This window comes from Bidens hawaiensis, unplaced genomic scaffold (genome assembly GCF_021521415.1).
Source record: "Bidens hawaiensis isolate Kalapana, Puna unplaced genomic scaffold, B.hawaiensis_p1.1 tig00021352_1, whole genome shotgun sequence".
NCBI lineage: Eukaryota > Viridiplantae > Streptophyta > Magnoliopsida > Asterales > Asteraceae > Bidens > Bidens hawaiensis.
The window spans coordinates 320,135-341,732 of NW_027493308.1; the positions used below are offsets into that span (position 1 = coordinate 320,135).

Consider the following 21,598-nt stretch of genomic DNA (forward strand, 5'->3'; position numbering starts at 1 on the left):
TATTGTGGTTGCAAATAGTGGTTACCAACAAAATCAGGAGAGAGATCATTTCTTGGATATAATAATGCGTTTTATCTAACATATGCTCACATATTAATATGGCCGTGTGTTGTGGACTTGCAGCATAGGCTAGTTATAGTGTCACATTAACGTTATATCACTGTCACATAGACAATGAGTTTTAACTAATTCACCTTTTAACAAGTGTGTTGTGATTAACATGATTTAACTATATTTTTATAAAAGAAGAAAAAAATGTAATTGGTTGTTTGTGGGGGTGGACACCAGCTTTTAAGCCCTGGCCTCATGGCCTTTATTGTGATAGTGTCGTCTCACCAGTTCCCACGCTCTACAACGAGCAGTCTAAAATTTAGAATATACGAGCAGTCTAAATGTCTTGGACTGTACAAACCTGATTCCCTATTACAGAAAATAAAGAATATACATAAGATGCTAGAGATTCTTGTGAAAAATAAAGATGAAAAAGCAAGTCATATTTCATGCGCTCGTTCGTTGATTAGTGATTACTAATAATTTCTCGTTTCAATACCACAAGGTAAAAACATGTATAAGGTATAAATCTATACATGTAATGTTTTAACGGAAATATCCGAAGACATTCTTGTATGCATTTTATGTTCGTGTATCATCGAGAATGTCTTGTACAAACCTGACTCACTTTTCTAAGAAAATATAAAAATCAAATAGATTCATAAAAATATATACTCGAACAGAAAGTGCATGAAAAGTAGAAATGTAAAATAAAGAAAAATGGAAAGTGCAAATGAGTCAAGTTCATACATTTCAAGTATTCAAGATTGATATAATATTTATGAAAAAGATGGAAAAACAGTTAGTGTTATACATTCCCTATTTGTTTATGATAATTTCATGCTTCATTATTTTAAAGGCAAAAACTTGTATAACGTATATATTTGCGAAATGCATTGTTTTTACCTTCATAGTGATGAGATACGAGTACACGTTTTTAGTATCTGATTTATGTTCGAATATCATAAAAATGTCTTGTAATGTACAAACTTGCACGGTTTTTTTAAGACAATAAAGAATATGCTTGTAAATGAAATGGATTTATGAAACTAATTTTTTAAGACAATAATGAATATACTTGAAAATGAAATAGATTCATGAAAGTAAATAGATAATAAAAGTTTTAGGAAAAGTAAAAGTGGTATATAAAAAGAGAAAAAGAAAAGTACAAGTGAGCCACATTTGTACGTGTCAAGTTATTTACGGTTAAAATAATAATTTGTAAAATAGATATTGTAAAAGCAAGTCATGTTATCACTATTCATTTCTAATAATTTTATAGTTCGATATTATAATGATAAAAACACATATAAAGTATATATGCGTGTCACATGTAAAGTTTTACTTTTAAAGTTATGAAACACGAGAAACATCTATGTATCCATCTTATGTTCATTATAATCATCATCAAATGTCTTGTAATGTACAAACCTGTTTTACTTTTTAAGAAAATAAAAAAAATACGTGAAAATGAAATAGATTCATGAAAGCAAATACTAATTAAACAAATAATTTAGGAAAATAGAAGTATAAATATAAGGAAAAGAAACGGAAAGGTGAGAGAGGTTCGTAAGTTTCAAGTATTTAATAATTTCATAGTTCAATATTAGAATGGTAAAAACTTGTATAAGGTATATATCGTCGACATAAAACGTTTTACCTTCATAGTTATGAAATAGGAGAACACATGTTCGTATTCATTTTTTGTTCGCATGTCATCAATAATGTCTTGTAATGTACAAATCTGACTATTTTTCTTTAATGAAGTAAGTAAATTATATACGTGAGAATAAAATAGATTCATGAAAATAGATACTTATACTAAAAATTTTGAATAAGTTAATGGTGTGAAAATAAATAAAAAGTTATTTTTGATGTATGTAAAACGATAATTTGTAAAAACAATGGAAAAACAAGTCATGGATGTACTCTCATTCATTTATAACAATTTCATGGTCGATATTATTTAAAAAAAAAAAAACCATGTATAAGATGTTTTACGCCTGCAGTTGTTAAATACGACAATTCATTTTTGTATCCATTTTATGGTCGCATATTATCATAAATGTCTTGCAATGTACAAACTTTACTCACGTTTTTAATAAACAAGTCGTGTCTAGTTTGCGTTGTTAACATGCTTTAATTAAGGGGTTTTGGCATGCTTAACTTGTTTAGTTGGTTCCATCATACATGACTTATTTATTATTATAAATGTGTATATTGGTTGTTATTAATCCCAACTATTATCTTTTGGTCGTTGTCGGTTCGAACTAACGAATTGACTGCTGACAGTCCCATCTTTTAACTTATTTGTTCCCAACGATCCACGACTAATAGAATCCCAACGTCGTTACTTGCAAGTCACCGGAAAAAAACACTTTTGGCTGAAAAAGTCACATTTTTTGCCGGAAAACTCAACATGAGCACCGTCACCACCACCAACTGACTCACCACCACCACTTGAGCACCTCAACAACTTCTGAAGATGGTTATAGGGTTCCGACGACCTCAATAATCGGGGCTTTTACTATAAAAAGATTCTTAAAGGTCCCACCCAAGGTTACAAAGATGTTTGGGACGAAAATGTTGAGTTTTTCGGCAAAAAATGTTTTTCCAGCGACATGCAACTAACTGCGTTAAGATTCTGTTAGTCGTGGACTGTTGGAAATAAATACCTTAAAATATGAGACAGTCAGCAACCAACTCGTTAGTTGAAACCGGCAGTGACCAAAGATAAAAGTTGGGATTAATAAAAATCAATACACCTTATAAATAAAAAAACAAATATTTCATCATGTCAACCTGCTAGTGCTACTCATTTAAATAATTAGGCTACACAACTTATTCGCGTCACGAATAAGTATCCGTAATCCAGGTTTATCAATTCAATCTCTCAACTCGAAACTGACATGATTGTATCTGGGACAGGGAACTAGTTAGTGCTACCTTTATGCAACTTTGTTAAGGTTGCTAAATAAAGGTTTTATGATTCCTTCTATATGAAGTAAAAGGATGTATATATATTTTGTTGGTAAGTTGCATATATATTCTGTCTTTAAACAGTTGTACTTGATGCATCAGGTGTTGTACTCTAACAAAATGACACTTATACACTAAGCTTTATGATATGGGAACTTATAAATTTTGTTGGTTTTAGCATAAAAAGGTAACATAGTTACCTTCCATTTATTAATATCTTTATTGCTAGTGGCCTTGCTTTTGTTGCAAATGGTGTTGCTTTACAAAGGTTATGGAGTAGAGAAGAACAAGTATATAAAAGGTGATCTTTTCTAAAGAAAAGTGTTTTGGGACAAGACAATTATATATAGATGTGACATATTGTATGGTTGGGTAATTTTGTTATATGTTAAATAACAGTTTTCTATATAAACTTGTTATTTTTTACTTAATTAAAGCTTTTATTAAAGTCTCCAAATATCAAGTTTAAAGAATAATGATAATAATTGTTTTTTATGAGGATTGAAATTTTTTTTTAAAAAATTAACTTATTAAAATTTATAACTATCAAGTTTACATTTTTTAAAGACATATCTTGAAAGTTATAAATGTTAACAGATTATATTATATTTTAATATTTTATTCAACCCATGTAATATAATACATGGGGTATTCAACCCGTATAATATATGGGATATAAAAAAGTTTCAATGTACAGATAGTACCGATAAAAAAATGAATATTCAACTGATCGCTACGTGTTTGTTAATAATTATTTTTGTTACAAAAATTGGGTGGTATAACATTTCACTTTATTTGAATATTTTAAAGCTTAAGCATGATTTAATTATTTGATGCTTAAGTAAAATAATTTAAATACTAAATTTATGCAATTAAAATTATTTATTTTACTGCTTGATAAAAAAAACAACCATTGCTAAAACTAATGTTGGAATCTTAAACTAAGTAACTGGAAAGTAAAACGAATAATTAAACTTAACAAAAGGCTAATGTAATTATCTTTTTAATTTCAATTTGATATGACTTTCATATATTTTTCTTTAAGATACATCTTTCTAAAATGATTTAACATATACCTAAGTCGGTATATCTTTGAAAGCTCAGACGGAGAGAATAAACGGACTCCTCGAGGGCTACTTAAGCCACTTTAGTGCAGCAACCATCTATATAGCGAGAGAGATCCCTTGTCTTTGTCGCCTACCTATGTATAGAATAGCACGATAGAGGCCCTAATCTATAGCAAGAGTCTAGCTCCGTTAGCACCTTAAGGCTGTCTTTCTCTTGAGAACCCTCGGGAATATTCAGAGACTCGGCTAATGCTTCTAGGCCCACATTCGAAGACAGACCAAGCACCTCTCTCGAGGTTGGACGGAGGCGCCTCTTCTCAGTCGGGAGTGAGTTGTGAATTCTGGTGATAAGGCTTGTGATGTTCGATCTAAGATATTCGGAAAAGAAAATAATTAACTTTTTAAGGCTGGAAATAGTTTAAGATGATTTGATGACACAAACCCATTTATATTAATTTATATATTTATTATTTTAATGAAGTTAACTCCATGCTTATAAAACCCTAACAATATTCCATCCTTTTGTAACAAAGATTTTTCACTCCTTACTAACTCATGCATCAACATGTCTCTCTCTCTCACTAACACATACATTGATACATACTAATGTTTTTTGAGATGTACTAGGAACCCATTGGAGAACAACATAGTAGCATGTGGGACAACACATATGATGTTCATCTTAGCCCGAACACGAGCCATAATTCACCAGCATCTCAACCCGACACAATGCTAACAGACAACGTGAGAAAACACATCGGAATTTGATCATATGTATCGTGTCTTATTATATTACACCGGTCTAATTATCATTTACTTATGTGTTCTTTAGCCCGACTACAATCCTCAAGAATCATTGAAATCTTCACAAGATCAAGAGAAAAGTGTATCATATAAGGTGATTGATCGTTTCACTTATTTCCACGCTATTTTGTGTCAAAATATCAATCCTAACGTGAACACACATAATACTTTGGGAACTTGTACATGTTTTAGTTACAAAGACGACTAGCACAAAATCGTGAAGCTGCACGAAAAAGCCGTTTGAAGAAAAAGGTATACAAGATCAAGTTTCAAGCAATGTATACGTTTGAACTTTACGTGATCTTATTCTTTTATTCTCTTATTATCAATCGTAAAGGCATATGTTCAAGAACTAGAATCGGGACGTCTAAAGTTAGCCAAATTGGAGCATGAGATCGAGATGACTCGAAAACAGGTTAATTTAAGAAAAACTTGGTATCTAAAAAAACATAATTGTTACCAATGACCAACAAGGGATAATTTCATATAATCTTACAAACTTGTCAAATATCATATATTGGAATAGATTATGAGAAAACTAAAGAGATGCGAGCAAACTACTACCAACCAAACAATTATTTAAATATTTATTTTTTCATTTCTTTCGATTATGAGATTAGAAATGTAAATACAAATAAAAAATTCGTAGTTCACGAAGTTAAATATATGTTACTAGTACGCTACAGGTATACATATTGTAAGTTGTAACTTTGTAAGCTACATATATCTTGTTTATTTATTTTTAATCTTTTTTATATTTCTAACCTTATAATTAAAATAAATTAAAATAAATAAAAAAAGTTGGTTGGTAATAGTTTTATTGGTTTTCTCGTAAGTTTGTGGTTTTCTCATGAACGGACACAACCGATCAGTCATTTTTACTCCTTACCGATTACAATTCACATGTTGCTATATTTTTTGGTCACCAAAAAAAGTAACCCTTGCTCATATATTGTTACAGGCTACATACATGGACCTATCAAATACTGTTAATGGTCTATTACCTGGTAACATTCAACTCAAATACACATAATATGTTATTCTTAATATTTTTAATATATATAAACAATATCTTTTAAATAACTCTTGTGTTAGGAATTGTTGCATTTGAGAAGAATTATGATCAATGGGCTATTGAACAACAAAAAAAGGAGTCCGAACTTGCAACTATATTACAAACCGATGTAACCGATATGGAGCTTCGAGTAATTGTAGACGATATAGTAAACCACTACCAAGTTCTTTTTCAAATGAAAGCCGAGGCTGCAAAAACCGACACGTTTAACTTATTACATGGGTCATGGAAGTCTCCGATTGAGCGGTTATTCCAATGGCTAGGCGGATTTAGACCATCAGAAATTCTTTATGTAAGTTTAATATTATTAGTTACAAAAGTTAAATGTTGCAAAAATGTGACACTTGTGTCTTAATGTACATTTTGGTTTTGGTCTTGGTAGATGTTAATGCCACGGTTTGAGCCGTTAACGGATACACAAGTTGTGAATTTGTCGAGGCTAAGACACACTTGTCGACAAGCGGAAGATGCGTTGACTCAAGGGCTTGATAAACTCGAGCAAACTTTGGCTCAAAGTGTTGCTATTAACGTAATTGAAGGTGGAAAGTACGATACACTTATGAGTTCGATGATAGAGGTGCTCGAATCACTTGAGAACTTCTTGAACCAGGTAAGATAGTCAGGTTCGGGTTTAGGGTTTATATTCAGGAATTATTTTGAGTCAAAAGAGTGTTGGGTTACATTAAAACTCAGTTGTCCTTTTATTTAATATTATTTAAAATAAGTAATACGAACACTTACTAAACCTTTAAATCAATGTTTTTGAAACTGACCCGTCTTGGTTCAGTTAGCATGAATTGAACTGACACCGGTTAAACATGATGGTTTTTTATGAGTGACAGTTGATCAGTGGACTAGTTCACTGTTTAGATCGATTTTAAACAAAAATATAAATCAATAAGTTGAAATTCAAACATTTACTAATTGAATTTCAAGATTCAAATGTAACATCTTGAATTTAAAATCCGTAGGCGGATCATCTTCGACATCGAACTCTACAACAAATGTCTCGGATCTTGACAGTTCGTCAAGCTTCAAGAGGGTTGCTTGCATTGGGAGAATACTTCCAACGCCTTCGTGTATTGAACTCACTTTGGGCATCTCGTCCTCGTGCTGTTAGTAGCTAGTTTAAATAAATTATCAAAGCGTGTGTATCACTTGTCACTAATTTTGTACTCTAATAGCTTTTATTATTTGTGGGATTTACTGTGTACGGTTGTTGTTGTATACTATGACAAGAGCTAAATAAAATATGACTTTAGGATAAAAAAGGAAAAGAGTTTGCATTTGGTCAATTTATACTTTATAAAATCATATTCATTCTTAAGTTTATGGGTGTGGGGCGAGCGCCTGTGGCGCTAGCCAGGGAGGCGCTTCCACATCGTTCACGCAAACCACAACGAGGCCAAGCGAGTGGGGGAGCGATTGGGTGAGCGCGAGCCCACTTGTGGCCACAAGTAGTGATGGAGGGGGTGGATTTGGGCGCTAACGTCTAATTCACCACAACATGCTAAGTAAGATAGGGGGTTAATGGCAAAGGGGTGAAAAGTCAGGTCTCACCCACGCCATGTGACACAATATGATAAGAATAATCCATTGACGGGCGCTAACGACAACACATGGTCTTAGGTAAAGTTGTTTTTGGTTCTCGGGATAGATTACTTGTTATTAAAACTATTTTAAGGTTGTTTAATTTAAATATTTATATATTCATTATAAAGTTTTAATATTTTGTCCCTAGCTAGGCTGCTTGTTTGCCGTTGTCGACCTCCATTGACGCTCTCATTGTGAGGAGCAAACGTTGGTCAAAGATACCCATCCAAAGTCAGAGAGATCGATAGCAGAGCGATGGGCTTGGAAAGTTTCGATACAAAGCTTTTGATAAGAGAGTGGAGTAGTGTTAAAGGCCCCTATGGTTAAGGGGTTACGCCCTCTCTCTTTCACGGAGAAAACGAGGGTTCAAGTCCCCCTGGGTATATCATAATCAATTTTCTTTCGTCTCTCAGACAGATTTGACAAATACGTATCACTTGATATAAAATACAAAAATCCCACTTAGTAGACCATTAGAAGGACTTGACAAAATGGATCACTTGATAGAAGTTTAGAGGTCTAATGACAGCTTGTACAAAATATACTTCACATTACACAACCAAATTATGCATAAAATACTCTTTAAGGAAGTTGAACAACCCTTGATGCACACTTTCTCTCATAATTATACGTAAATAGTATCAAGGCCCCGCGTTGCGGTATTGAAATATGTAACGTTAAATGTTACACTGGACCCGTGCTTTGTAACAAGATTGTTAAACCGAACGAAAAATAGACTTAAAAACGTTCAACTACGTACAACCAAGTTTAGCTCATATACCATCCCTAAAGTATGACATGTTTATACCATTTAAGTTTTAATTATTTTAGACTTCAATATATTATTCTCACATCGTACAACCAAGTTTTAGCTCGTTTAAAACATTTCATACCAACTTGAGGCGAGCTTAGACTCGAGTTTTTTTTTCTTTTTATCAAAATTAAAAATGTATATAAGTTAAATTATACAGCTTTAGAAAAATAGTTCAAAACAAGTCAAGCTCGTCTCGGACCCGTAAATTTACACGTGGCATATCCATTTAATCAAAAGGCTAAAATGAATATGTTTTTCCTCTTCTTCGATAATCTTGAATGAACCAAACCCTAATAATAATAATAATAATAATCAAAACCCCCAAATTCATATCCAATTCCTCCAAATTGAACCCAGATCCCAATCAAAATGAGCAATTTGAGGTCAATTTGCAGGCCACATCACGCCATATACTCATCGATCACAATCTGTTACAACCGAACAAGATGCCGTCCTCGATCGATGGCTGTTGTTACTGCTGCTGCTTCAAATTCATTACAAAACCATAACTCTTCAAATTCAAGGCCTCGGTTATCGTACGGAATTGTTGATGGTGTGAAATTGGTGAGTCGTGAGCGGCAGAGGAGGACGGTTGTTACGGCTGCTGCTAATTGGACTGATGACAAGTCTCCGTACGATACGCTCGGTAACATGTTGTTTATTATTATTATTTCATTTTTGTGTATTAATTGGATACTCATGGATGATTAAGTTAGTTAGTGTTTATTTATGTTCTCGCGGTGGGATAAAGGTGAGAAAGTCGTAATTTTAATATCATGCAATATATATGTTAATAGTAACAATAATAATATCAAAGTAGTTATAGCTTATTTTCTATTAGTTTGATAAGCTATTTTTAAGTGTTTGGATTAGCTTATATTCTACAAGTTAATTATGTGTCTTAATAAGTTGTTAATCCGTCATTCTTTAATTTGTTAGAGTAATAAGTTGCTTCAGTAATTACTAATCCATCACCATTTGAGGGCAAATGAGTGACTTACACAAATAAGCTTCTTTAAATTAGTTTATAGAAGCTCATAAGCATAAGCTTAAAAAGCTAAACCAAACACTAAGTTAAGCTTATTTTGTAAAGAAAAGGTAAAAAAAAGCTATAAGCTTTGTTAAAAAAGCTAGGCCAAACACCCCCTAAGTTAGTGTTTATTTATGTAGCCTAAAGCATGAATAAGAATGAGAGTTGCTAGTAAAGAGTTAATTAGGGGTGCAAATGAGCTCGATTTCAGCTCGTTTTGACTTGCGAGAGTTTGAGATAGGCTTGTTTCGAGTTTTTTTTCTCTAAAGCTCAAACTTGGCTCGTTTATTGTTTATAAATAATTTATATACATTTTATTTGGTTATATATATGTTTTTGAATTATAAACTTTATATGTAACATAATGTGTATATTTTTAGTTTTTTGTATCATAGTTTTGCATATATATATAGGATTAGTTTCATTATAGAACTCAAAAAACTTAAGAACTTTGAGAACTCTTAATAACCAATAGGTTTTTTAAAATTTTTTTACATATTATTATTGTAGAGAGTAGTTTTGTCATATTTTAAAAACAAATTTTCGTAATTGTAATCGTAAACATAGATATAAAAAGTGATAAAACTAAAATCAAATAACATTAGCATACAAAAAAATTTATATATAACTCAAAAAAAGTGAGGAACTGGGGAACTCTTCATTTACATGTAAAAAAAATACTAATAAAATTCATTTTTCATGTAAAAAACACATTTTTACATAATCTTTTTAGAGCTTTTACATATAAACACATGTAGAAACTAGTTTAAAAAAACAAATATTTTTAGTTAAAAAGCGGTAAAAAATTGTTTTTTTTACCAAATTAGTTTTTCTTTTTATTGGAATGTCTTCTACATGCATTTATAAATAAAATTTGTATAAATAGAAGGCTTGTTTAGGCTCATGAGCCAGCTCAAGCTCGATAAGTGAAGCTCGGGCTCGGGTTTGGTTTCGTTTATTTAAACAAGCTTATTTTGGGCTCAAGCTCATTTAAGCTTGACTTGATTCAAGCTTTTAACGAGCCAATGTGGAGTAACTCATAAGCCGGCTTGGCTCATTTGCGTCCCTAGTTTTAACTTTTAAGTGATTGTTCTTACCAAGTGCCAATTAGGGGGTGTTTGGAACACGTGTTTTTTTTTCTTAAGTGAGTCTAGGGGTGTCAATTGTGTTGGGTTGGTGGTTAGATATGTTCAACTCGAACACGACTCATATATAATAAGGGTATGTGAGTTATTTTACTCTTCCCGTTGATAATATGTTTAATTTATTGAAATGTAATTATGCAGAACTCGAGGGAGATGCTGATGACGAGGAAATAAAGTTGGCGTATAGACGTTTAGCAAAGTTTTATCACCCTGATGGTTTGTTCTTAACTACTTTTCTTATAGTTTCATAGTTTCTCAAATGGTTACGTGTTTGATACTTCAATTGTGTTTTTAATCTCACTTGTCTGGTTTTATGTTTGTAGTTTATGATGGCAGAGGGACTCTAGAAGAAGGAGAAACAGCCGAAGCTCGGTTTATTAAAATTCAAGCAGCTTATGAGTTGTTGATAGATGGTGATGATGTTAGTTAATCTTGAATAAAAAGAATAAATTGAATAAATCATGGGTCAATAAAGAGTATTTCTAGGAGGAGTGATCCTAGGAGCAAGATTAGGTTCTGTTATTATTTAGTCTTTATGGCTGAATATTTTGTGTCTTATTTTTAGCAAATTTCCTTTCTTAGTTACCTAGCCTACCTAATATAAAAGGGGCAGTCCTGCAGCATTGTAATCAACACAAACACAAAAATACTTTTGTTTGCTTTCTTTCAAGCAATAAGAATCGGGCTGTCTATTTTGTTTTCTCTTGTTCTTGATTTGTGGTTTTGATCCAATTGTCTTCAATTGGCATCAGAGCACCAGGTTAAGAGTGTTCAGTTGCTTGAAGGCTCAGTCTTTTTCGACGGACAGAAGAAGAGAGTATCTCAGAAAGCAACAGAAAAGGCATGGCAAATCCAGCAAACCAAGGAGGACCAAGAGAAGCAATCCATGGAGGACCAAGAGAGCATACCTTGTCATTGCAATGCCCGATTTTGACTCCCTCAAACTACACTATCTGGGCTGTCAAAATCAAGGCTATTTTCAATGTACATGGTGTTTGGGAAGCAATCGAACCAAGGGCTGGAGTCGAGGTTGATCCGAAGAAAAACAGCCTTGCGATTGCATACTTGTATCAAGCAATCCCAGAAGAACTAGTTTTGCAGCTTGCTCATCTTGAGCAGGCAAAACAAGTTTGGGATGCTTTGAAGGCAAGATTCATCGGAGCTGAACGAGTTCAACAAGCCCGTTTGGGGCTGTTAGAAACAGAGTTCGAGGCATTGAAGATGAAGGAAAGTGAATCAATAGAAGACTTTGCTGGAAAATTAGGAGAAATCGTATCTAAAACAAACAGCCTTGGAGGGGAGATGGAAGAAAAGAAACTAGTTCGCAAGTTTCTTGGGGCTGTTCCTGATCGGTTTCTACCAATCGTAGCCTCAATCGAACAATTTGCTGATCTGGATACTATGTTATTCCAGGAAGCAATCGGGAGAATGAGAGCCTATGAAGAAAGAATAAAATCAAGTACTAAAGGTGGCGACCAACTCCTATTATCCTATGAAGATTGGCAGAACAGAAACCGCGATCAAAAGGGTTCTGGTCGGGGACGTGGGTCTGCTGGAAGGAGTAATAGAGGCCAAGGGAGAGGCAGAGGTCGATCATCTTCGAATGGTGCGAAAGCTGAAGAACGACAGCATTCAAAGGGGAGGGATAGATCAAACTTGAAATGCTTCCGATGTGATGGGAAGGGCCATTTCTCGTCTGATTGTCCCACAAAACGAAGAGATGAGGCAGCAAATCTTGTACAAGAAGATGGACCAGCACTGTTGATGACAGTTCATTCAGAAAGCAAGAAGGAATTTGTTTTTCTAAATGAAGATAAAGTGATTCAACAGCGGTATGATCAAGAATCAAAGGAAGACCACACATGGTTCCTTGACAATGGTGCAAGCAACCACATGACGGGTAATCGTGCAATCTTTTCCAAACTCAATTTCAACACGGTTGGAAATGTTCGATTTGGAGATGGTTCATACGTGAACATAGAAGGAAAAGGAATGATTATCTTAGCATGCAAGAATGGTGAACAAAAGATTCTTGAAGATGTCTATTACATACCTTATCTAAGAAGTAATATTCTTAGTTTGGGCCAATTTACAGAAATTGGATATTCGGTTCTCATGAAAGATGAGTACTTATGGATGCGAGATGCAGAGGGGAGACTCATCATGAAGGTGCTAAGGTCTTCAAACCGGCTGTACAAGATTGATTTGAAGGTGGCAGATCCGGTTTGTTTGCTGTCAAATTTGAAGGACGAGGTTTGGGTATGGCATGCCCGACTCGGGCATCTCAATTTTGACGCCATAAAGCTGTTAGAAAACAAGAATATGGCAATAGGAGTTCCAAAGATTGAGCACCCAAAACAGGTATGTGATTCTTGTCTTATTGGGAAACAAACTCGAACCCCTTTTCCTAATCAAACAAGTAATCAAGCCAAGAAGCCTCTTGAGCTAATTTATGCAGATGTGTGTGGTCCAATCTCTCCCTCCACAAAAGGTGGAAACCGGTATATGTTTCTAATCGTTGATGATTATAGCCGGTTCATGTGGGCTTATTTGATCAAGACAAAAGATGAAGTCTTTGAATGTTTTAAGAGATTCAAGAATCAAATGGAATTGGAGCTTGAAACAAAAGTTAAGAATTTGAGAACGGATAATGGTGGTGAGTTCGTTTCTCGTGCCTTTGAAGACCTTTGTAATCAAGAGGGGATCACACATCAATTCTCCGCACCATACTCACCACAACAAAATGGTGTGGTGGAGCGTAGAAATAGATCCATTTTGGAGATGACACGGACTATCTTGAAGGCTATGGAACTTCCACAAGATTTATGGGGAGAAGGAATAAGGCACTCTCTCTATATCCTAAATCGAGTTCCTACAAGAGCTTTAAAGGACAAGACACCGTATGAAACTTTAAAGGGCCGAAAACCAAACCTAGATCAACTCAGAATTTTTGGGTGTGTATGTTATGCAAAAATAATGACTACACATCTGAAAAAGCTGGATGATAGAAGCCGAAGACTAGTGCATCTTGGTGTTCAACCAAACACTAAGGCATATCGACTTCTAGATCCAACAACAAATAAGATCTTGGTGAGTAGAGATGTGGTGTTTGAAGAAGATACAAAGTGGGATTGGTCAGAATCATCAAGCAACAGTGCACCAGAAGTTACAGAATTTATTGTGCACACTGATTCTGAAACAGAAGACTTCTCATACTTTGATGCATCTACGGCTGACCTAAACCAGCCATTGGATGATCAGAGTCATGAAGAAAACAATTCTTTTGTTGATTCTTCAACTGGGTCAGATTCCAGCAGCCCCATGATGGCAGTAACAGGTAGAGGACCTATCCTACCAAGGGAACCAACTGATAGTGAAGGCGTGGGAGACCCATCTATGGCTGAAGATGAGGTGTTTGATGACACTCCAATTCGGGGTTATAGATCTATTGGTGAAACTTATGAAAACAGCAACATAAATTTACTCCTAATGGAAAATGAACCCAGAAACTACAATGAAGCTTCAAATAAAAAGGAATGGGAAGTAGCAATGCAGCAAGAATTGAAGTCGATTGAGAAGAATGACACGTGGAAGTTGACTGATCTACCACAAGGTCATAAACCCATCGGTTTGAAATGGGTATTCAAAGTAAAACAAGATGCAAATGGAGCAGTTACAAAACACAAAGCACGCCTGGTCGCAAAGGGGTATGTACAACAGTATGGGGTCGATTTCGAGGAGGTGTTTGCACCGGTTGCAAGAATGGAGACCGTGAGATTGATCCTCGCATTGGCAGCCTACTTTGGGTGGGAAGTACATCATTTGGATGTAAAATCTGCATTCCTCCATGGAGAATTAAAGGAGGAGGTGTATGTAACCCAACCGGAAGGCTTTATGAAGAAAGGAAAAGAAAACCAAGTCTACAAACTAAGGAAGGCACTCTACGGTTTGAGACAAGCTCCTCGAGCATGGAACACACGCCTAGATAACACCTTAAAGTTGTTGGGTTTCATAAGGTGTAAACATGAGCATGCTGTGTACAAAAGGGTGACAAACAAACAATTGTTAATTGTGGGAGTGTACGTAGACGACATGATTGTCACCGGGGGGAGACAATCAGATATAGCAACTTTCAAGAAGGAAATGGAAGGCCGTTTTGAAATGAGTGATCTAGGATTACTCCAATATTACCTTGGCATCGAGGTAAGCCAAGGAAGTTGTGGCATATCTATAAAACAAGCTGGGTACGCTCGCAAACTACTGAATCTAGCAGGACTTGCAGATTGCAATGCAACAAAGTTTCCTATGGAGCCTGGTTTGAAGCTGTCAAAGAAAGATGTTGGAGCTGAAGTTGATGCAACCGAGTATAGGAAACTGGTGGGGAGTCTTCGGTACTTAACCCACACCAGACCAGACTTGAGCTACTCAGTTGGGTTCGTAAGTCGTTTCATGCAATCGCCACAACAAACACATATGCAAGCTGTCAAACACATTTTAAGATATGTTAAAGGGTCGACTGAACTTGGGATACACTATCCTAAGAATGGCAGCAAGGAAATTCTCGGCTTTAGTGACAGCAGTCACATGACCGATCTAGATGATGGTAAGAGCACAACAGGCCTTGTTTTCTTTTTCAATAATGCACCGGTAGCATGGAACTCTCAGAAACAGAACACTGTAGCTTTATCCTCGTGTGAAGCTGAATTTATGGCAGCCGCTACCGCAACTTGCCAAGCACTTTGGTTGAGAGGCTTACTTGCTGAGATAACAGGCTGGAAGGAAGAAATGGTGACCATGAAAGTTGATAACCAATCCGCCATAGCACTTATGAAGAATCCGGTGTTTTACGGAAGGAGCAAACACATTAACACGCGCTACCATTTCATACGGGAGTGCATTGAGAAAGAGGAGATAAAGGTTGAACACATCAGTGGGAAGTTGCAGAAGGCAGACATTCTTACAAAAGCTTTGCCAATGCAACAATTTGCTGAAATGAAAGAGCTGTTGGGAATGAAGATTATTCAAGATTAAAGGGGAGATTGTTAGTTAATCTTGAATAAAAAGAATAAATTGAATAAATCATGGGTCAATAAAGAGTATTTCTAGGAGGAGTGATCCTAGGAGCAAGATTAGGTTCTGTTATTATTTAGTCTTTATGGCTGAATATTTTGTGTCTTATTTTTAGCAAATTTCCTTTCTTAGTTACCTAGCCTACCTAATATAAAAGGGGCAGTCCTGCAGCATTGTAATCAACACAAACACAAAAATACTTTTGTTTGCTTTCTTTCAAGCAATAAGAATCGGGCTGTTTGTTTTGTTTTCTCTTGTTCTTGATTTGTGGTTTTGATCCAATTGTCTTCAGATGAGAGGAGGAAATATGATATGGAAAACCGAGTCAATCCAATGAAGGTATTATTTACTGATTTAATCGAATCTTTTTATTATTATTATTATTATTATTATTATTATTATTATTATAATTAAAGATGGATATTTATATTGATCATTGTTTGTTTGTGTTGACAGGCATCTCAAGCATGGATGGAGTGGTTAATGAAAAAACGCAAGGCTTTCGATCAAAGGGGTGACATGGCCATTGCGGCGTGGGCCGAACAGCAGCAGCGTGAGTTACATATACGTGTACGACGTCTTTCACGTTCAAAGGTATCATATATGATTGCAAGTTTATATGTATTTTTTAAATATCGATTTCCAATAAAGTTTTATGCAATTTTCACGTTCAAAGGTGTTATATATTATTGCAAGTTTTTATTTATTTTTTAAATATCGATTTCCAATTACAATTTTGATTATCTAGTTCTGACCCATAATTCCAACTGGCCATATACTCGCGAGCATCATGCAATGTTTTAAAGTTATTTTTAAACAACTTTTATAAACGTTTATGCACTTAAATTATGAGTATTATTACAACATAGAACACAAGTTTGAATTTTGGTGTTACACTGTTACCTATCTAGTTTTCTAAACCAACAAAAATAAAAAGATGAACAAACTTAAGGTCTGATTTATCTAAATTTATGAATAAATGTGATTACCAAAAGATATTTGTTACTATGATGTGGTCATGTGTTATTTATAATATGCATTCTAACCACACTTTAAGCAACTTTCTACCAAGTGGACACACTTATGTCTTCACTAATTTCTTCTATTTACGCATAAAGATCAAATCATAGTTTGAATATGCTATAAACGGACGTTCAATACAGAACCAATTTTTAGTACAGAACTACATAAGCACTTGCGGACTATTTATCTACGATGCATAACGCACTTATGTAACTGCATAACCACCTTTCTCTTTCTCTCTCCCACTTTATCTAACAAATACGTGTACAAGTGTTTATGTGGTTCTCACATTCTGTACTTTTAGTTGATTCCGCTTGTTGTGAAATGCTTAGGTTGACCCGGATGAGGAAAGAAAGATTCTTGCAAAAGAGAAAAAAGCATCGATTGAGAATTACACCAACACGTTAAAAAGGCATACGCTTGTGTTGCGGAAAAGGGATTTGTTGAGAAAGAAAGCGGACGAAGAAAAGAAAAAACTTATAATCACTCAGCTTCTAGCAGCCGAGGGTCTCGAGCTTGCATCCGATGAAGATGATAAACCTGCATAAACCGTATTTTGTAATGTTTTTTTCGATGCTTTATATGATATTTATAGGATGTATATTTGTTAAATTGTATAGTTTGTTGTATTTATGGCTATAAAGATACAATACAAGAAACTTTATGTATATATGACTTTAGATAAGATGATACATTATGGTATAATTTTCTTTGATTCATATATAACAAACTTTGTTATATGTAGTTGTATTGACTATTGAGAGTACGTATTTGCAGTGTTTTAGTAATCTGTATTCGCTAGTCGGACAGTGGGATGGAGACTAGCGGTTAATCAAGGTTAACTGGGATTAATTGAGTCTAGTCGGGATTTTTACAACCAAGCTTATATGTATAATTTAGAGATAATAATATAATTAAAAACATAAATTTGTATATTTAATAAAAACAAAAACACATGTTCTCATTTTACACTTAAGATAGTACCTCAACAGAATAACAAAAAGAAAACATAAAACATGAAGAAAAACCACCAAATTATTTTAACTAATCTTTGCATAAGTACAACAGTATTTTTGAGACTTATAGTATTCATGCATTAATGTCGGTAACGTAAGACGAATGTTTCTCCACGAGTAACTTAATCAAGGGAGATTCAACATCCGATTGGCTGTTTTCACGAGACACCGACACTTTTCCACTTTCCGTAACCAATATGACCACCTCTTTACGAGTCGAAAGCTCGTTTGCAACCACCGCATGCATTTTGTACTTTTTAAGAGCGGTATCCGCCTTTTCTAAAAGAATCTCTGTGTCTGTCTCTAACTGTAACCAACAAATATATAATCACACATTTGCCAAATATTTTTAATTTAACTATAATTTAATAAAAATAAATGTACCTTAAATGATACACAGAATGCTGTAGGGGCCCACTCTTTCCGCAAAACCGAGAGCATTTTCGGGACTTGTGCGAGTCGCATATCTAAAGGACCAGATGCTGACTGGATTTTATGTACTGCCTGTAAAACAAAGCCGAAAATTTAAACTTTTTGTTACGTATTATATAGTTACAGAGATAATACAAAAACATAAATCGGAGTCGATTAGTGATTAAGGTTACCATGCTCTCCCATGGAACATAAAAGTCGGATACCGCAGCTGCAAGATAAAACATAGCATTTGGTCCAAGGATCTTTAGTGATGTTGCAATCAACCTTAAAATCTGCCAATAATAAATTAATAAACATTTTGAACTTGATAAAAGTAATGAAGTTAACGCATAATGACATAATGTACAACTCTCGGTGCTAACCTGAAGATATTCGAATATGGTTGTGAAGGGAAGTTTCAACAAGTAGCCTCCCGAAACCGCCTAAAATAAAATCAAATAAAATGAATCAGATTCCAATATTAAAATATAAGATTGATAAAATAAAGATCTATTAAAGTTTAAAAATGAGAGATGATTCGTACATCGTGATGACCGCTAATTGCACTCTTAACTGCTTCAGCGTGTGACTCGTGCACTGTAAAATGAATCAAATACTATTCTATGACTAGAAATATAAATAAAAATAATTTTATATTTTAATACATTTATTTTACCTTGTATACTTGAATCATTGGTAAGCTTGAAACATTCGAGTAGCGGATCATCTGGAAGTGATCTACAATATGGCTGGCAGGTACCCCTGCAAAAAGTTTATATAGAATTGAATCATTAGTAACTGAAAACTTGTAAAAAAAAATAATTATTAGCAAACAAGAAACAAATATAATTATGTATATGGATATATAGACATAATATTCACCTCCTATAGAGAAAGATGACTGAATATCCAGCTTTCAAAAAGTATCTGCGTATCATAAAAATAAAAAAAACCATGTTATGTAAGTATAATAGAATTTAGATGGGCGATTCTGACCCGTTTACTTATGAATGAGTCGATTTAGATATTGTTTTGTCTGTAAAGGGCAGAATGGTAAATTGGGTAAAAAGGATTGTATGGGTCGAAAGGCACCTAAGTGTGTTTTCGATGCATACAACGTTCTAAACTGTTGTATTTAAAAAATTAGATTAATACTGTATGATTGATAAATATAGTTTTCGTACACTAATTAGCTATGGTTAATCACATACTTTCAAAGTTTAAAAATGCTATTTTTTTTCCATTGTATATAACAAACATACTTATAAAGTTTCAAGTTTAACCAATGTATGCAAGTAATTTTATAACACACATAAAATGATGGTACCAGCTTTTTTATGACACGGACGTGTGCCATGTCATCATTTTACCTGCATAGAAGATTACTTGCATAAATAAAAAAAATAAACATTTGACGCGTTACAGGTCAACCCGGCCCATACCAGGATGTTAATAATAAAAAATCAAAAAAGTTGCACAAAAACTGTTACGGGTCAACACGCCCCGTTCCTGAATGTTTATAATGAAAAAATCAAAATTTTTGCACAAAAACTGTTACGGGTCAATCTGGATCGTACCAGAATATTTATATTAAAAAAATAAAAAAATTTGCACAAAAAATGTTGCTGGTCAACAAATGTTTATATTGAGAAAATAAAAAAAAAACTTGCACAAAAACTGTTACAGGTCAACCCGGCCCGTATCAAAATATTTGCCCTTTTTGACACGTTATCCAACTCGCCCAAACTATCCATACTTCGCAACCTAATAAAGGAATTATAAAAGAACAAAACTTTATATAAATGGTTAGAATATATACTCGGTAGAAGTACCTCCTCTATGGCCCGAGCTAAAGTTATCAATGTACCGCACACACCGTTGCTCTAACGGAACCGTTGTACCACCAGATGTCACGCATACGACCCGTCTAGGTCCCTCACTTCCTAACAACACTATCCAATATAATTTCCACACAAACAATTGACAAAAAAATGTAACAAAGAATAAATATTCATATTAAGTTAACATACCTGGTAAAGAAGCATTCTGATTAATAAATTTGGATAATTTATTACTTATGTTGTCTGCATCTTTAAGAACAGGTGCAGAGTCAAAGAAGGATTTGACCATATCATCTAAGTTATTGACCACTTCCATGATATGATAAACTAAAATGGTAGAAAAAATTACAAATAATAAATAATAAATTAAAAATTAAAATAAATTAAACTGTAAATCAAATTTTATGAATTTTAAAAGTTTCCATCTAATTATTAAGATTGTTAGGAGTCAAATAATAAATAAAAAACTAACATTAACAAACAAAATAATCTTTATTTGGACGGTAGCAGATTAGAATAATAACAATAACATATAACCATATATTAACATAACTTAAACTCACAGAAAAACTGCCAAGATATGACCGAATGAAGGTTGTTAAACACTAAATCTCTATATTTATGATGGATTTTGAAGATGCTTAATTATCACAATCTCAAAAGCAAACGAGCCGAGCTGAGCCGCTCGCGAGCAACCTGAGCTCGGTTTGATAAACAGCTCAAAAAAGCTTCAAGCTTTTTTGCGTTTGAGTCGAGCCCGAACCTCAAACAAAGCCCCCGGCCCCGAACATAAAATAAAGTTCGTTTAGTTATCGAGCCCGAACTCGAAAGTTGTGTACTTATAAGTTTTACTTTTACTGCTTTTGGACTTCTATGTATTAATTTCACACTGCACAACTGAACTTAGGCTCGTTTAAGGTTTTTCTCAATATATATAAATAATTAAAAAACATTAAAAAATTCATTATTAATAAATAATAAGCGAACTGAGCCCGTGTTGAGCTCTAAAAAACAACCCACGAGCTGAGCTCAAGCTTTTAAAAAAAGCTTGAACTCGAGCTCTCGTAAGTCAAAACGAGCCGAGCGTTTTCGAGCTTGAGCCCGAGCCTCAAATAAAGCTCGTTCATTGATCGAGTGTCCGAGCTCGAGCCTCATACATTAGTAATAAGCTTTACCTCTATCAAACTATTAATTTAAGGCTTTTCTCAATAATTATGTATGTATATAAATAAGTATAAACAAGTTATATAGTTAATAAATTAATAAATAATAAACGAGCCGATTGAACTGGTTGTGTACATTGATGTGGTTAATTGCGTACAATATGTACTACACAACAGATTCATTTAATTTCAATTTCAGTTCAGTTGCAGATATATATATATATATATATATGATCATAATAATAATAATAACTCAAATAACATGAAATTGACTTATGGAACCGTACCTTTTCAATTCCAATTTCACAATGCAAATGCTACTTATTATTATTGTAATCACGATCTCAAAAATTAAAACCCTAATTTGGTGTACCTCTTAAAAGTACCAAATGTATTTGACTTTTGTGTTTGTTGCTACATAGTTGTCACGTAAGTGTGTTTTTTTTTTGGGTTTTTTAATTACTATATATGACAAATAACAGGTTTGATGCCGCAAGTGCCCTATTGGGTCAC

The 21,598-nt window shown here is 34.0% G+C and overlaps 3 protein-coding genes across 4 annotated transcripts; 2 read left to right on the forward strand and 1 right to left on the reverse strand.

Moving 5' to 3' along the window:
- Positions 1–4,641: 4,641 nt before the first annotated feature.
- On the forward strand, positions 4,642–7,143 carry LOC143563289 (transcription factor TGA7-like). Its single transcript, XM_077050862.1, has 8 exons — positions 4,642–4,841; positions 4,930–4,995; positions 5,094–5,153; positions 5,239–5,316; positions 5,863–5,908; positions 5,997–6,268; positions 6,359–6,586; positions 6,948–7,143. The coding sequence occupies exons 1-8, from the start codon at positions 4,752–4,754 to the stop codon at positions 7,101–7,103; spliced, it is 996 nt and encodes a 331-aa protein (XP_076906977.1). The 5' UTR covers positions 4,642–4,751; the 3' UTR covers positions 7,104–7,143.
- Positions 7,144–8,645: 1,502 nt separating this feature from the next.
- On the forward strand, positions 8,646–17,331 carry LOC143563291 (uncharacterized). The gene is made up of 6 exons (XM_077050865.1): positions 8,646–9,029; positions 10,700–10,774; positions 10,882–10,979; positions 15,926–15,967; positions 16,085–16,222; positions 16,984–17,331. The coding sequence occupies exons 1-6, from the start codon at positions 8,753–8,755 to the stop codon at positions 17,197–17,199; spliced, it is 846 nt and encodes a 281-aa protein (XP_076906980.1). The 5' UTR covers positions 8,646–8,752; the 3' UTR covers positions 17,200–17,331.
- Positions 17,332–17,598: 267 nt separating this feature from the next.
- LOC143563290 (phosphopantothenate--cysteine ligase 2-like) lies at positions 17,599–21,454 on the reverse strand. 2 transcript variants are annotated; one of them, XM_077050863.1, is made up of 10 exons: positions 21,373–21,454; positions 20,112–20,249; positions 19,901–20,024; positions 18,964–19,008; positions 18,758–18,843; positions 18,626–18,678; positions 18,465–18,524; positions 18,273–18,374; positions 18,052–18,171; positions 17,599–17,974 (listed from the first exon to the last, which is right to left on the reverse strand). In XM_077050863.1, the coding sequence occupies exons 2-10, from the start codon at positions 20,236–20,238 to the stop codon at positions 17,741–17,743; spliced, it is 951 nt and encodes a 316-aa protein (XP_076906978.1). In that variant the 5' UTR covers positions 20,239–20,249; positions 21,373–21,454; the 3' UTR covers positions 17,599–17,740. The 2 variants fall into 2 exon arrangements, with proteins under 2 accessions (XP_076906978.1, XP_076906979.1); XM_077050864.1 differs by having other exon boundaries at positions 21,368–21,446.
- Between the last annotated feature and the right edge of the window lie 144 nt (positions 21,455–21,598).